Source organism: Mastomys coucha, unplaced genomic scaffold (assembly GCF_008632895.1).
Source record: "Mastomys coucha isolate ucsf_1 unplaced genomic scaffold, UCSF_Mcou_1 pScaffold23, whole genome shotgun sequence".
Taxonomy (NCBI): Eukaryota; Metazoa; Chordata; class Mammalia; order Rodentia; family Muridae; genus Mastomys; species Mastomys coucha.
Window position 1 is genome coordinate 113,198,772 of NW_022196906.1, and position 14,654 is coordinate 113,213,425.

At 51.5% G+C, this 14,654-nt stretch overlaps 2 protein-coding genes across 2 annotated transcripts in view; one reads left to right on the plus strand and one right to left on the minus strand.

Moving 5' to 3' along the window:
• Positions 1-3,958: 3,958 nt before the first annotated feature.
• Positions 3,959-7,827, minus strand: Myd88 (MYD88 innate immune signal transduction adaptor). The gene is made up of 6 exons (XM_031344726.1): positions 7,414-7,827; positions 6,565-6,699; positions 6,009-6,189; positions 5,750-5,841; positions 5,354-5,529; positions 3,959-4,909 (listed from the first exon to the last, which is right to left on the minus strand). Exons 1-5 carry the CDS (start codon positions 7,739-7,741, stop codon positions 5,375-5,377), a joined length of 891 nt encoding a protein of 296 aa, XP_031200586.1. The 5' UTR covers positions 7,742-7,827; the 3' UTR covers positions 3,959-4,909; positions 5,354-5,374.
• A 200-nt stretch (positions 7,828-8,027) lies between these two features.
• Positions 8,028-14,654, plus strand: part of LOC116073719 (3-ketoacyl-CoA thiolase B, peroxisomal) — a gene marked incomplete at its 3' end in the record, with an annotated part of 8,480 nt that continues 1,853 nt past the window's right edge. Inside the window, exons 1-7 of the mRNA XM_031345742.1 lie at positions 8,028-8,169; positions 9,551-9,825; positions 9,966-10,059; positions 10,926-10,983; positions 12,218-12,297; positions 12,525-12,567; positions 14,468-14,566. Coding sequence (XP_031201602.1) covers positions 9,655-9,825; positions 9,966-10,059; positions 10,926-10,983; positions 12,218-12,297; positions 12,525-12,567; positions 14,468-14,566 — 545 coding nt within the window. The remainder of the gene's footprint in view (positions 8,170-9,550; positions 9,826-9,965; positions 10,060-10,925; positions 10,984-12,217; positions 12,298-12,524; positions 12,568-14,467; positions 14,567-14,654) is intronic.

Consider the following 14,654-nt stretch of genomic DNA (forward strand, 5'->3'; position numbering starts at 1 on the left):
CAGAAATCCACCTGCCTCTGCCTCCCAAGTGCTGGGATTAAAGGCATGCGCCACCACTGCCCGGCTGATGTAATGATTCTTAAACAATTAAAAATTAAGGCATGGGAACACAGCACAGCACAGCCCTAATGGCTCAGGTGCATGTTGTGTGCTCTCATCTTGGAAACAATGTAATGCCTGCACAGTGGCAGTTCCCAATTAAGGTTTGACTTGCAAGGAAAGTTTGAAGAAACTACTAGAAAATGAAATAGTGCCAATATTGGGACCCCGAGAAAGGAAAAGGCAATTGAAGTTATGAAGTAAGTTTTGCACAACATTTAAGAGTGGTTCCTGGATAAGCAAGTATAGAATACATAAAATTATATACTAGTGCCCAGTAGTGGTGGCGCACGCCTTTAATCCCAGCACTTGGGAGGCAGAGGCAGGTGGATTTCTGAGTTGAAGGCCAGCCTGGTCTGCAGAGTTCCAGGACAGCCAGGGCAGAGAAACTCTGTCTCAAAAACCCAAAATAAAAAATAAAAAATAAATTAAAAAAATAAAATTATATACTAGTAATATTAAGTCAAAGCACTGGGACTCTTAGGAGAGTCATTGTGTGCAACATACAGAGGCAGAAGCTAGCGGAACTGCTGAGTTAAGGGGTAACGTGATTCTTTCTGGCCACTGCCTGGCAGCTTTGCCCATGTCATTTATCACTAGAGCCTCACAAGAAAGTGCAAGTACCTGACCTCAGAGCTCTGAACTCTGAAGTATTATAAGTTAAAAGTTAAAGTTGGCCAAAGGCCTGGGAATAGGGAAAGCTTGAAACTTTGGGGAACAATTGTAATTCTTGATTCTCTGTGGGATGTGGTCATTCTTTTGAATTTGATTTGGCAATGATTACACAATGTCTTTTTATCTACCTGCATTTTGGAGTAACAGTAAAAGACTGGGGCAAGTTAAGGGCGAGCGAGCGAGCAAGTGAGGTGCGCATGAGGAGTGTGTGACGTGAGTGGAGAGAGTGTGAGAGAGAGAGTGCGTGAGGAGAAGAGTGTGTAAGTGAAAGGGGAATACACAGAGGTGTGTAGGAGTGTGGGAGTCTGAGAAAAGAAAAACACACAAGATAAAAGTAGAGTGCGCAAGAAAATGCAGAATGTGTACAGCCTCAAGCTGTAAGCAAGCGAGCAAGAGAAAAAGAGTGGGGGAGAGAGGGGGGGGGGGAAGCGAGAGCAGCTTTAAGCCTTGAAAACTTGCCTTTCGGTTTGTACCCAAAAAGGAGTCTACGGCTGATTATTCCGAGCCTTCGAGCCCTGCTTCCAGTTGAGAATGCCGATCCTGTGTTGAGGCTGGATCCTGACACCTAAGGACTCTCGGGAACTGGAATTCTGGGCTGGAAAGCTGGCTCAGTGGTTAAGAGGACTCGTTGCTCTTGGAGAGGACTCACATTCAGTTTCCAGCTCCCACAACCTTTGGTGGCTGATGACCATTTATAACCCAAGGTCCAAGGGTTTCAACACCCTCTTCTGACCTCTGTGAACACCAGGCATGCGTGTGGTACACATGCAAACATGCAGGCAAAACATAAGAAAAAAATCTCTTTGTTTTGTTTTGTTTTTTTAGAGACAATGTTTCTCTGTCTAGCCCTGGCTGTCCTGGAACTCACTCTGTAGACCAAGCTGGCCTCGAACTCAGAAATCCGCCTGCCTCTGCTTCCTAAATGCTGGGATTAAAGGCTGGCACCACCACCACCCAAAGATTTATTTATTATACATAAGTACACTGTAGCTGTCTTCAGACAGCACCAGAAGAGGGCGTCAGATCTCATTTCGGGTGGTTGTGAGACACCATGTGGTTGCTGGAATTTGAACTCAGGACCTTCAGAAGAGTACTTCAGTACTCTTACCTGCTGAGCCATCTCGTCAGCCCCAAAACATCTTTTAAGAGATTAAAAAGCACTAGCATCCAGATAAATTATCTTTCCAATACCTCCTCCCAACAAAGAGAGGCCTCGTATCTAACAGGGGAGGTGATATTGATGCTGCTGGCTTAGGGCTCAGTGTTTCAGAGTAGGTCAGTCTAGTGGGAACCCCAAGATGTAGCAACTGAGCGCTTGAAATGTGGCTGCCTCAAAACCGAGATGTGCAGCAAGCCTGGGTGCATGAGAACGAGGCCACTGGGATGTGATCCAAGGAAAGAGGAAGCGTGGGGACCACGGAACCATGGCCAGCTCACCACCACTTCCGTTCTCATTCTCCGTCAAGCAGCTTCCTGAAAGCAGATGTAACAACCCTGCTTTTCTGCCTGCTCAGTCCACTTTACTGGCAGCCACTCCTCTGCTCCTCCCCAACACTTCAGGCTGGCACCGTGCCGGTGCACACCTAAGCCAGAGCCGTGCTGCAGCCTTAGGTCCACGGCTGCAGTCATCGCTACTGAGCCCCGCAGGTCTTATCTGACCGTTCGGTTCGCCATCCTCTCTGCCTCTCGCTTAGACCTTTCCCTTAGTAAGTCTCCCAGTGTAGTTTGCCCTGTTCCTTCCACCACCTTTCAGAGCCCCGTCTTCAGGACACGGAGGATACATGCCTTTGGTCCAGCCAGCATACCTGCTGCCTAAGGCTCCACTACCTGGTTCCTGGGTGATTCTGACTTTCCTGCATTTGCATCTTGCTTCTTCTACTGCCGTTTAATTTTCTTTAGATCAGAGCATGATTCGCTTTTATATTCTGCCTTGGCCTGGCCTCATGGAACAAACAGATCCTCAAAAAAGCAAGTTTCTGAAATGCAGTGGTGGTTGGAAATACATGTACTTTCAGAGATGCAGAAACAACAAATGTTCCTTTTAAAGTTTAAGTACTGGGCTGATGAGATGGCTCAGCAGGTAAGAGCACTGACTGCCCTTCCGAAGATCCTGAGTTCAAATCCCAGCAACTACATGGTGGCTTACAGCCATCTGTAATGAGATCTGATGCCCTCTTCTGGTGTGTCTGAAGACAGCTACACTGTACTTATGTATAATAGATAAATAAACCTTTTAAAAAATTTAAAGGAATTAAAGTACTCCGTGTGGTGACGCATATGTCTTTAATCCCAGAACTTGGGAGGCAGAGGCAGGCAGATCTCTGTGAGTTTGAGGCCAGTCCAACATAGAGAGACCTTGTCTCAAAAAAAAAAAAAATTAACAATTTAACAATTTTGAAAACTTTTTTTCTTTTTTGAGTTTTTGAGACAGGGTTTCTCTGTGTAGCCCTGGCTGTCCCGGAACTCACTCTGTAGACCAGGCTGGCCTAGAACTCAGAAATCCGCCTGCTTCTGCCTCAACCTTTTTTTTTTTTTACAAAGTGCCCTATGCTTCCTAAACTGTTGGGCTCAAACAGTCCTCCTGATTCAGTCTCACGAGTAGCTAGAACCACAGGCTCGCCACCTTACCTGGCTTAAAAGCTTTCTTCCTTGGGATAACTACAGATCTTGAGGAAGCTGGGAAGGAGTTCTTACACTCCTCACAGGATCTTCTCCAATCTGAAGACTGCTAAGGTAACATCAGTACTGTGTGTCTAGAACAGCACTTGGCCATCCAGTGGCTGGATATGTGTAACACCATAGCCAAGGGATAGATGGTGTTCTGAGATTATAGCTCCGATGACACAGTTTGCCTGACATGGACCCTGGGTTCAATCCCTGACACTGACTGCATACCAGGACCAGGACATAGCTTAAGCCAAGAATGACTCAGGCTGCTGGGTGGAAGCAGGTTTCTGGAGCTGATGATGATGCCCTTGGCTCTGCTTGGTCCCTGCTGAAGCCTGAGCCCGTGGGGCTGAAGCTCAGCCACCTGCAAGTCCTAAGGGACACCACATTACAGAGCAGCTTCTCTTATACCGGGAACCTAAGGGACACCGCGTTATAGAGCAGTTTCTCTTATACCGGGAACTCAGAGCCCACGTCTCTGCTTCAAACACCTGACAGACGCACAGTCACAAGGACACTTTCTCAAAATAGAATACTTTTTATTACAAATTCCACATACAGAAGTACAAAGTACAAACATGAGCCTTTCTCTCTATTGGCATTCCCATAAAACCTATAAAACAGGTGTAGGAGACGCTTTCTCCAGGTTGCTTTAAAATGCTCAGTATCAAGCACTGAGATGCCCCATGACATCATGCAAAGAGGCCTCCATTTGTCCCCCAGACACTGAGGGGAGACCCATTTTCTTGGGGACTCAGGACCTTGGGACGAGCCCTGAGAGGGACCATAGCATCATCTGTATGATAGAGAACTTGAGAGGAATATGCAAACCGCACTCCTGGGGGGAAAACAGCTGAGCCTGCAGCTGGCTTTTGGGATGAAGCCAAACAGCCTCTCCTTTTTATCTTCACTTTGCTAAGGGCCCAAATGCTACCACATCTGGGGCCTTTCTAGGCATTGCTTTCAACAACTGGAGAAAAGAGAGGAGAAATCAGTAATGTTCCCATATTTTTCTTCTTTTTTTGGAGGGTTGGGGAGGTAGGCTCTCATGTAGCCCATGCTGACCTTAAACTTGATGTGTAGCCAAGGATAACCTTGAACCCCTGATTCTCTGGTCTCTGCCTCCCAAATGCTGGAACTATAGGCACGTGCCACTACCTGTAGCAAAGGCACCCCATTTTTGTCCAGGGAGATGTCCAGGCCCCCTTAATGCTAGAACTCTTCCACTCAGCTCTTCTTGGGAGCTGTCCCAAATGAAACACATGTATACAGATGCCTGTATATGCAAGGGGGGCATGTGTGCACTAAGATTCGCGCACAGGCATGGGTGGGTGGGAGGAAAGGCAGTCCCAGTTGCTCAGGCCAGTCAGTCATCACTGAATATGGGCTGAGCCTGAGGGGAGTCAAAGATGCAAACAGAACAGCATACGAGAATCCAACTCCAAGTCAGCTCATTTTCCCCTCTGCCCTGCGGGAGGAGGAAAGGGAGTTTAAGGTGGAGAGGTGGAAGCAGCTGTCCTAGTAAGCCTGTGGTCCCTGTAACAGCCAGTATGTGGCCCTTCAGCTACCCTTCAGCCCACGCTGTGTCTCCTAGGATAGCCAGAACAGTGCCTCACCCTTTCCCTGCCTGATCTCCATATCCTGTTTCTCAGGAGATGATCCTGAGGCCAAAGATGGCTGAGATGCAGCTCAACTAGTCCTCCACTTAGACTCATTCAGCCCTGATAGACACTGTGATGGCTGGCAATGTGGCAAGTAATAATGTCACTGGCAGTCACTGGTTCCATAGGGACTTGAGAGATGGTGTCCAGACAACTTCTGGCTACTGCAGATGTCCAGGGTGAATAGACCACAAGCTTTCCCCTACAATGTCAGAGGAGACAAGCAGAAGAACATAGACAGACTGACATACCTAGGGCTCCCAGGGTCACCTTCAGGGCAAGGATAAAGCCTTGGCAAGGCGGGTCCAGAACCAGGACTTGGTGCAAGGGTTTGTATAGTCGCATATAGTGATGAACCGCAGGATACTGGGAAAGTCTTTCTTCATCGCCTTGTATTTGATAGGAATCAATCGCTTCTGCTGGACGCCTGGAGGCCAAAGGGTATGGGATTAGGACCAGGTGGGGCCCTACGGTGGGGCAGGCTTAGCCCCTAAAGTACGGGGTACACCAACTGGGTACATAGCCACTACATAAAGAAGTCCACAGGTCCAACCTCAGAGATCTATAGTGCTTTGGTTTTTCACTCCTGGACTAGCATCTTAAGGCTATGCCTCATCTCTCTCTGACCAAAGCAGGCCTAAGCTTACCTGGAGACAGGCTGAGAGCAAACTTGGTCTGGAAGTCACATTCCTTGCTCTGTAGATAATCGTCAGAAACAACTACCACCATGCGGCGACACCTGAGGGAGAGTGGCAGAATTCAGGCACTACGGTGACTTCCTTCAGAGGATGGTGTCAGGAAGGACCACGTTGCCCAGGCTGGCCAGAGCCCAGCTAACAGGAGAGTCCTAGCCTCTGGACCTCTGGGTGCACTCCCCCACTGACCCCCTTAAGATGCTTAACCGACCTTTTCTCAATCAGCTCACTGGCGATGGACCAGACACAGGTGCCAGGCAAGACATCGCGGTCGGACACACACAACTTAAGCCGATAGTCTGTCTGTTCTAGTTGCCGGATCATCTCCTGCACAAACTCGATATCACTGGAGCAGTAGCAGATGAAGGCATCGAAAAGCTCCGGCGTTTGTCCTGAGGACAGGGGACGAGGGAAACAAGGCTGGAAGGAGCCCCACCTGGAGTCTTCCATCAAGGGAACCTGAGGCTGTAGCCATCCCAAAGTGATGTCATACACACACCCTCCCCACCCATGAAAAGATGAACTCCCTCCCAGGTGAGATCCTGGTTAACCATGACGGAGGCATGCCATTAAAGTCTCAGAGCCACTCTGAGACAGGGCTGCTATTATTCCCATTTCTTAGATGGGGAAATTGAGGCTCAGAATGAGCGGGTCGCCTAAGGTCCCAGGTCCATCCATCTGCTTCCAATATCCATGCCCTCTGCATGTCACATGTTTGAGTCTGTGGCCCACCTATTCTCCCCAGGGGAAGGATACTGGGCCCTTACCCAGGGGGTCGTCCAGGGTGGTGATGCCTCCTAGCTCCTTTGTTTGGGGGATGCTACTTTCCACTCTGGCCACCTGTAAGGGCTTCTCGGACTCCTGGTTCTGCTGCTTCTCTATGTATTTCTGGCAATCCTCCTCTGTGGAGAAGAGACAGGGTGTAGAGGCTCCACCAGTTCCCCAAGCTGCTGCTGTACACACTCAGAACCCTATCTTTATGCCATGGGCCTACTTGGACTCTCAGCCTTCTCCAGCCACTGGTGTCATGAGCAGCTCTACAAACTAACACTCCCTTTCTGGCTCTCCCAAAATGAGCGTCTGGGAGGACTCCAAAGTCAGTCTGCCTCTCTGACCTCCCTGCCTCCCCTTTCTAAGGCTCTAGAGAATGGTGCCAAATTGGGCATCTTGCACAGCGCAGAGCAATCGAAGCAGGGGCTTGAATGTCAGAAGGGCTCAGGCACCCAGTTAGTGTTCAGTGAGGATGGTGACCCCCACCTCACTGTGGGGGGGGGACGTTGTGCTGAGTGCCACTGAGAGATGGAAGGGGCTGTGGTCGCTCCCTCACTTGTCCTGTTGATCCCGACACAACTGAGATACCCCCCCCCCCCCCGAAAGATTCCAATCTTGACTCCTGGTTCAACTAAAAGGTCTTTGCCTAGGCTCCTTCCACATCTTTTCCCTGTCCCAGGGTTTTTGGCCCGTCTCCCAGTCCCTACGCTGTCCTGCATATTGACAGAAAATTCGACTGTCACTTTCTCCCTCCCTAGCACACCCCAGAAAAATGAACAGATATGCAATATGCCAAGCTGGCCTCTTCGACCCTGGGCACAAAGCCAGAAAGCATGTCCCCTCACCGATGCTGAGCTTCAGTTCCTTCAGTACATCCTCACGGTCTAACAAGGCCAGCATCTCTAGCAGCTTGCCCACCGACGCGCCAGAGCGCCCCTGCCAGGCATCCAACAAACTGCGAGTGGGGTCGGGGCGCGTCTCCAGCTCTCGGATCTCCAAGTACTCGAAGCCCATCTCCTCCGCCAGCAAAGTCCAGTCGGCCGCCACGGGCGTCCGCGCGTTCAAGAACAGCGAGAGACGGCGCCTCACTCTCACGTTAAGCGCGACCAAGGGTATGGAGTACATGAAAGAGTCCAGGGACGCGGATTCCACGCGGGGGCCTCCCGCAGACATGGCAGGCAACCCTGAGCTCCGGTGCGGTACAGTACGGGCGCCTGTTGAGCTTCCTACTTCCCTTAAGTCTCCTGCCAACCCCTCCTTCTTTCGTTTTCGGAGAAGCTCCGCCCTTTGCTGCTAGAATCTAGAATCGGAGCCACAGCAACACTACCTGAAAGTCTACCCACTTGTGTGTGTGTGTGTGTGCGCGCGCGCGCGCGCGCGCGCGCGTGTGTGTGTGTGTGTGTGTGTGTGTGTGGTGTGTTTTTGTTTTTGTTTTTTGTTTTTGTCTTTTCGAGACAGGGTTTCTCTGTATAGCCCTGGCTGTCCTGGAACTCAGAAATCTGCCTGTTTCTACCTCCCAAGTGCTGGGATTAAAGGCGTGTGCCACCACTGCCCGGCTGGCTCCACTTGTGTTTCTAACCTTTGCTCACCTCCCCTCAAAGGTAAGAACTTATAAAAACCGCCTCTGGCATCTGCCTTGGTCCACCGACCTGTCCTGGACGATCTGGTAGTGGTGGCTATGAGTGGTGAGGTGAATCAGCCTTGTTTAGGACTTGAAGGAAGTACAGCCATTCCGTACAGTAATTTATATTCTGGTAATAGGGAGGGAAGAGACAGACAGACTGGCTTCGGAAGTAGTGACCTGAAGGCTCAGTCTACCTTTAGCTATTTGATGTCACCTGTGGTGATTCTGCTTTTAAAAAAAAAAAAGATTTATTTATTATCTGTAAGTACACTGTAGCTGTCTTCAGACACACCAGAAGAGGGCATCAGATCTCATTACGGATGGTTGTGAGCCACCATGTGGTTGCTGGGATTTGAACTCAGGAAGAGCAGTCAGTGCTCTTAACCGCTGAGCCATCTCTCCAGCCCGACTCTGCTTTTTAAAAGGGGAAGTCCACGACCTTGCCCATAAATTGGCACTTAGAGCATCGTGTCCTTTGTTATCTGACACAAACAGCACCACCTTCCAGGGATCTGCAAAAAACACGAGGAGCTCCCTATCACCTCACCCTTTAACGTTGGGTCTAGACCCAAGGAAAGATTTTTTTTCGTTAGTTCACTTGGTTAATCTACTTAGGTGTCAATCTCCAATACTGGGTCTCCACCCTACCCCGCCCCCCCGGGTTTAGTAGGATTCCTAGAGGAATGTGGGCAAGAATGGCATTATCCCAAACAAACGTAGAACAGGCTTTAAGACATGTGGGGCATGTTAACCATTAGAACCTGCCTGCTGTTCAGCACCTTAGTAAAATCGGTTCTTCACACCAGCCCAGAGCGCAAAATCACTTTGTTTCCTGAGAGGGCTTCTGTGACAGCTCAACCCGGTTGGGGCTGAACTAGGTGCCTAAACATTTTCTAGGTCCTCGGTTCTGGATTTTGGGACCCGGGGCTAAGCACAGCAAATGTTGAGGGGAGACAAGAGTCTTCCCTGGCTAGCTAGCCCAGCAAAGGGAGAAGCCATGGGCCGGGCTCCGCCTTCCACGCGGCTGCGCGCTGAGCTCAAGAAGAGGGACTCCCTTGAGGCTGAGTTCATCTTAGGAAACCAGAAGTTTGGGGAACAAAAGGTTGTGCAAACTTGAACTTTCCAATCGGCCTTTCTCGGGAGGATTAAGAGTACGCGTTATGATTGGCTTCCGTAGGATTGGTGGGCGGGGCTTTGAGTGGAAAGAGAGTCTTAGGACAGGCATTGGGCAGGGCTCTGGGGCAAGGGTGGGTGGGCGGCCCTCAAGCAGACTCCTCTTAATCTAATTGGTTGTGCCTGGGAGTGGGCGGGCCCTAACTCGCAGTATTAAGTCTACCCGGGTTGCCATCTACTTTCAGGCCTCGCGAGGTAAAGGGCTGTCCTGCGCCTGCGCCCGCCATCGTTTCTGTTTGTAAAGCTCTGGACCCAGAGCCCAAGCGAATCGGTGGGACCCATCTCCGCGATGCATCGGCTGCAGGTAGTGCTGGGCCACCTGGCCGGCCGGTCCGAGTCGAGCTCCGCGCTGCAGGCTGCGCCCTGCTCCGCTGGATTCCCGCAGGCCTCGGCCTCCGACGTGGTGGTGGTGCACGGACGGCGCACCCCCATCGGCCGTGCCAGCCGCGGCGGCTTCAAGGTGAGGCGCCTCGGGCGGGCGAGGAGAGCAGAAGGCGGCCAGCGCGGGTGGGATCCTGCCCTCGGGGCTCCAGTGACCGCAGAGTCCCCCGGTGGGGGATGCGGGAGCTGGGTTCACCGCTGCTGCGCCTCGCCCTGCAGGACACCACCCCCGACGAGCTTCTGTCGGCCGTGTTGACCGCGGTTCTTCAGGACGTGAAGCTAAAGCCTGAACAGCTGGGAGACATCTCTGTGGGTGAGCTCCCCTGCGGGTCCTGCACCGGCTCTTCCTCGCCCTCCTCTCCGAAACCTCTCTTTCTCACCGAGAACCTGGGCTTCACTGAGCAAGACTACGGACTCTACCGATTTAAGTGAAGGACCCTTTTACAGGGTTCGCCTAAGATCATCGGGAAACACAGATATCTACATTACGATACATAACAGTGGCGGAATTACAGTTCTGAAGTAGCAATGAAAAATAATTTTATGTTTGGGGGGGGTCACCCAGTATGAGGAATTGTATTAAAGGGACACAGCATTATAATAGTTGAGAACCATTGCTCTGAAGTTCCCGGAGACTGCAGGAGGTGGGAAAACGCGGTTCTCTACCTACACGGACCGGGATACAGGTGCAGATGGGTTCACCCCGCTCTGCCCTAACCCCTGCTCTTTCCCTGAGCTAGAACATAGCGTAGAACATGGTTTTGTCCCGAGGTGCCAGTCTGTCCCTCGTCCCTGCAGTGACGCAGGACACTTGGGGAGGTGAGAGTTGCAGACTCTAACTTCCCTCGCCCACAGCCCGGCTTCGCACAGCTTCCAAGCTTTGCGCTGTGTCTCTTAGCCCAGTCTCTCCTGTTACCAGGCAAGCACCCCCACCCAAGCCTTGATTTAGAGGAGCATGCCTTGTCCCTCTAGCACTGGACTGGTGGACTGGTAGATGACAAACTGTTGGGTAACTAGCTCCCCATTTTCCAGACTCTGAATTTCTATAGCTTCACACGGGCCCGAGAAAATCCTAAAGTGATCCGGAAGGAAGATCTGGAATGCCTCCTCTCTGGAACTCACAGCAGAACCTTAGCATGCAGAACACTACTTGGTGCTGAATTCGTTTTCTATCTACAGGCAATGTTCTTGAACCTGGAGCTGGGATTGTCATGGCACGCATCGCCCAATTTCTGAGGTAACCCTCCTACCGCTGGTGGGGATTAACCAGTCTGTATGTAGGTGACAGGTTATCAGGTTGGACACTAGATATCCAGTCAGCCAGAATCCTTGGACCCAACATTGCCCCTACTTTGAAGGGTGTGTTACCAGAGAAGCAGGGACTGGAGCAAAGGTGAGCAGATGTTTACCAAAGCCAGCTTGTTGTTTACCCTTTGAACTCTGTCCTCAGATGTCAGATTAATAATTACATGACCACTGGATCAGGGCCTTTACTTCGTTTCCTACTTGAACCATCTGGGAACCCCCAGGCTCAGTCAGTTATCAGAGGCTCAAGTGTAGGGGTGGAGAGCAGGGGAAGCGGGGAGCCAGGGTCCCTGGTCATCTTACCCTTCCGGGTGGGGAACAGTAGTTCAGTTACTTCCACGTGTAGACTGAAGACCCCCGTCCCTTCTCCTTCCTATCACGTGGCTAGGAAGATCTCCACTGCTGTGGAGAGGTGACAGCAGCAGACCCACGAGTCAGAACAGGGGAAAACCTGTCTGGAGACGTGGACAAGATCAGACTTAGCCTCCCCGTCCCGCTTGTAACTTTCCAGTTCTTCTCTCATCTGCTTCTTCATTTTGACTTTCCCTTCTTCTGCCATACCGGCCACCCCGCCCCCCATCCACTCGCTCTGCCTATTCCGTCCCCATTGATTCCTCTCGCCCTACTCTCCTAGCTCTGGCCAGTCCCTGCCCAGACACCTCGGAAGACTGGCTCTCAAGCATCCGATGAGTGACCTTCTTGTCCGCTGGGTTGCTATGTGCCTCCCTGTCAATGCAGACACTTGCAGCCGAGGGTCTGCAAACACACGCCCTGCTACCTTGAGATTCGAAGCTCAGGCAGGGGAAACTTGTTGGACCACTGGCACTTTTCCTCTCCTTCAGGAGTTTTGACAAAGAATAGTAGACACCTCCTCTGACCACAAAGACACTGGTCACCAGCCCAAGAGCTAGGTCTCATGGGCAAGGCTTCCAAATGTCTCCTCAGTTGCAAGTGGCTATAGTGACATGGTTTGGCTCATAGTTAACCCCTCTTTTGTATATATCTACTATATTGGAGGCAAGGCCAGCTGTTATCCTCTGATTTGTACACTGCTATGGGCCATGATGGGACCCTGAAGACTCATGGGTCCTGCTTTCTGTGAGACGGGGTCACATCCAGGGCTGGCTGAACACCCAGGGCTGACCGCCATCTCCCCTCTGTTTCAGCGGCATCCCAGAGACTGTGCCTTTGTCTACAGTCAACAGACAGTGTTCATCAGGACTGCAGGCAGTGGCCAACATTGCTGGTAAGTGCTGTCTGCTGGGTGCCCATGAGTGTACCCGACCTTGGTCCTTGACCCTCAGGACCCTAGGCAGAAAGAGTGGAGCAGCACCCATGGCCGCACCCCAAGTGCTCCTGCATCTCCTGTGAGGCTTTGCTGAGTGTGCCCCGAGAACAGGGAGGGAACGGGCTGTGCTGCTCCAGGGCAGGCCCACTCCGGCCAAGGATGGTTATGAAGTGCTTTTGTTGCAGGTGGCATCAGAAATGGGTCTTATGACATTGGCATGGCCTGTGGGTAAGATTGCTTCCTGCTGGACCTTATTAACCAACTCAGTAATCAAACTAATTTTTCTGTACTCGGTTCTGAGGGGCCGTGATTCCAGGATTCTCCCTGCCCACAAAGACAGCCGAATAGGCTGGCCTTCCAGAAATGTGTCTAGGAGTGGTCCAGGCGCTGGGCTGCTCAGGAATGGGCCAGTCTCAGCACTAGCAGGAAGGGGAATTTGTCTCTAAAGTACCCTGGGGAACTGCCAGGGTGGAAGATGTAGGCAAGTATGTTCCTATACTTGAGAGTGTCCCCAGGGTACTTGTGTGTTCTCTTTGCCTGTAGAAAAAGGAATATTAGCTTTGGTTCTCCAAACCCAGAGACACAGTGGCTCATGCCTGTCCATCCCAGCTAGTGAGACAAGAGGCTCTTACGTTGGAAGTCATTGTAAAGCCAGCGACAGCTTTTTCTTTTAATTTTGTTTTATGTATATGAGTACACAATCACTGTCTTCAGACACTTCGAAGGGGGCATCAGATCCCTTTACAGATGGTTGTGAGCTACCATGTGGTTGCTGGGAATTGAACTCAGGACCTATGGAAGAGTAGCCAGTGCTCTTAACCGCTGAGCCATCTCTCCAGCCCCAGGGACAGCTTTTATTGTACAACTTCTACTCCTCAGCCATTCTCTTGCCACCAGTCTGGCACTCAGGTACATCTGCGTTCTGAGAGACAGACTACTGGCTATCTGGTCACTGTCACCACCTACACTGTAGTCCAGGGTGCTAGGACCTAGACTTGGGGCTGTCCAAAGCTGGAGAGATAGTTAAGGAAGGCCTTGGCAGGCTTCGGAGCTAGCATCCGGTTCTGTAGGATAGCTTCTGATAGGAAGCATTGCTGGCCCGTGGTCAGGTCCTGGCAGCCTGCATCAGGGTTGTCAGCCTGCATCAGGTTGTCAGCCTGCATCAGGTTGTCAGCCTGCATCAGGGTGCCTTGACCTGTGTGCCGGTAGGAAGGCAATGGAAGCTCACAAATGAGGACCGTGGTGGCTGAGGGTCACAGCCAGCCTGGTCATTGCTGTTCATCGTGTTTGTCACAGTGAGGGCAGCAGATGTGGATGAAGGGAAAGAGTTGGGGCTCTGTGGGTTCCTCGGGGATTCTCGACGCAGTCAGCTTGAGGACCCTCATGTTGGAAACAGAGCAGGTGGATCTATAGGCTGCCCACATCATGACCTGACCATCCACAACTGAGGACATTCCCCCACCACCCAGATCTCACTGCCCTCATCTTTATAAAGGGACACCTACTTCAGCTCTGTGAAGGTTATGAGAGGGTCAGCTGGCACCACAGGGTCTGTGTCGTGTGGTGACACTGTTTGAAGGGATCTTATGCTGTAAAAGAGTTCAAGCTAGTGCTGGAGGTAGAGAAAATTCTCGGTTAAGGACATCTGCTGTTGTCTTGAAGGTTCATCCCCCAACCCACACACCCTTTCCAAGCCCAGGGCGCGACTCCCTGTCCTTCCCCCTTGCCCGTTCCACATAATCTCTCTTGGATTGACATTAATTTTGTGCTTGTTTCTCCCTTTGACTTTGATATTACTGAGAGCTTGGCCTAACTCTGGGCATTTGTCCTGTGCTGAGGGTTGGGTACCAGAAGGCTGTGCCGGGGGACTGCCAGCTTCCTGCGTCAGCACTGGGAGTGTGTCTGGTAAAGTGCTGGGTCCTAAGCTGGAGGAAGAGAAGGCCAAGCTGCCTTGTAACTTCCTCCTGCCTCATGGGCCTTCTGCCCTTCCCAGGGTTCCTAGAGAGCTTACCTCACTCCCCAGGGGTTCCCTTGATCTTATCCCCTAGCATCTGCCACATAGCTGGCTCTCGCTGGCGCTTCCTATTAGAGCTTAGAGCTGACTCTTCCTCCTCTTCCTCCTCCTCAGGGTGGAGTCCATGTCCCTGTCTGAGAGAGGGAACCCTGGGAATATTTCTTCCCGCCTGGTGGAGAGTGAGAAAGCCAGAGACTGCCTGATTCCTATGGGGTGAGTGCTCACAGGCAGCTGTGTGTGTGCCCGCTCACCATCGTGCCTGTCCTTGACCAGTGTGTGTGCCCGCTCACCATCGTGCCTG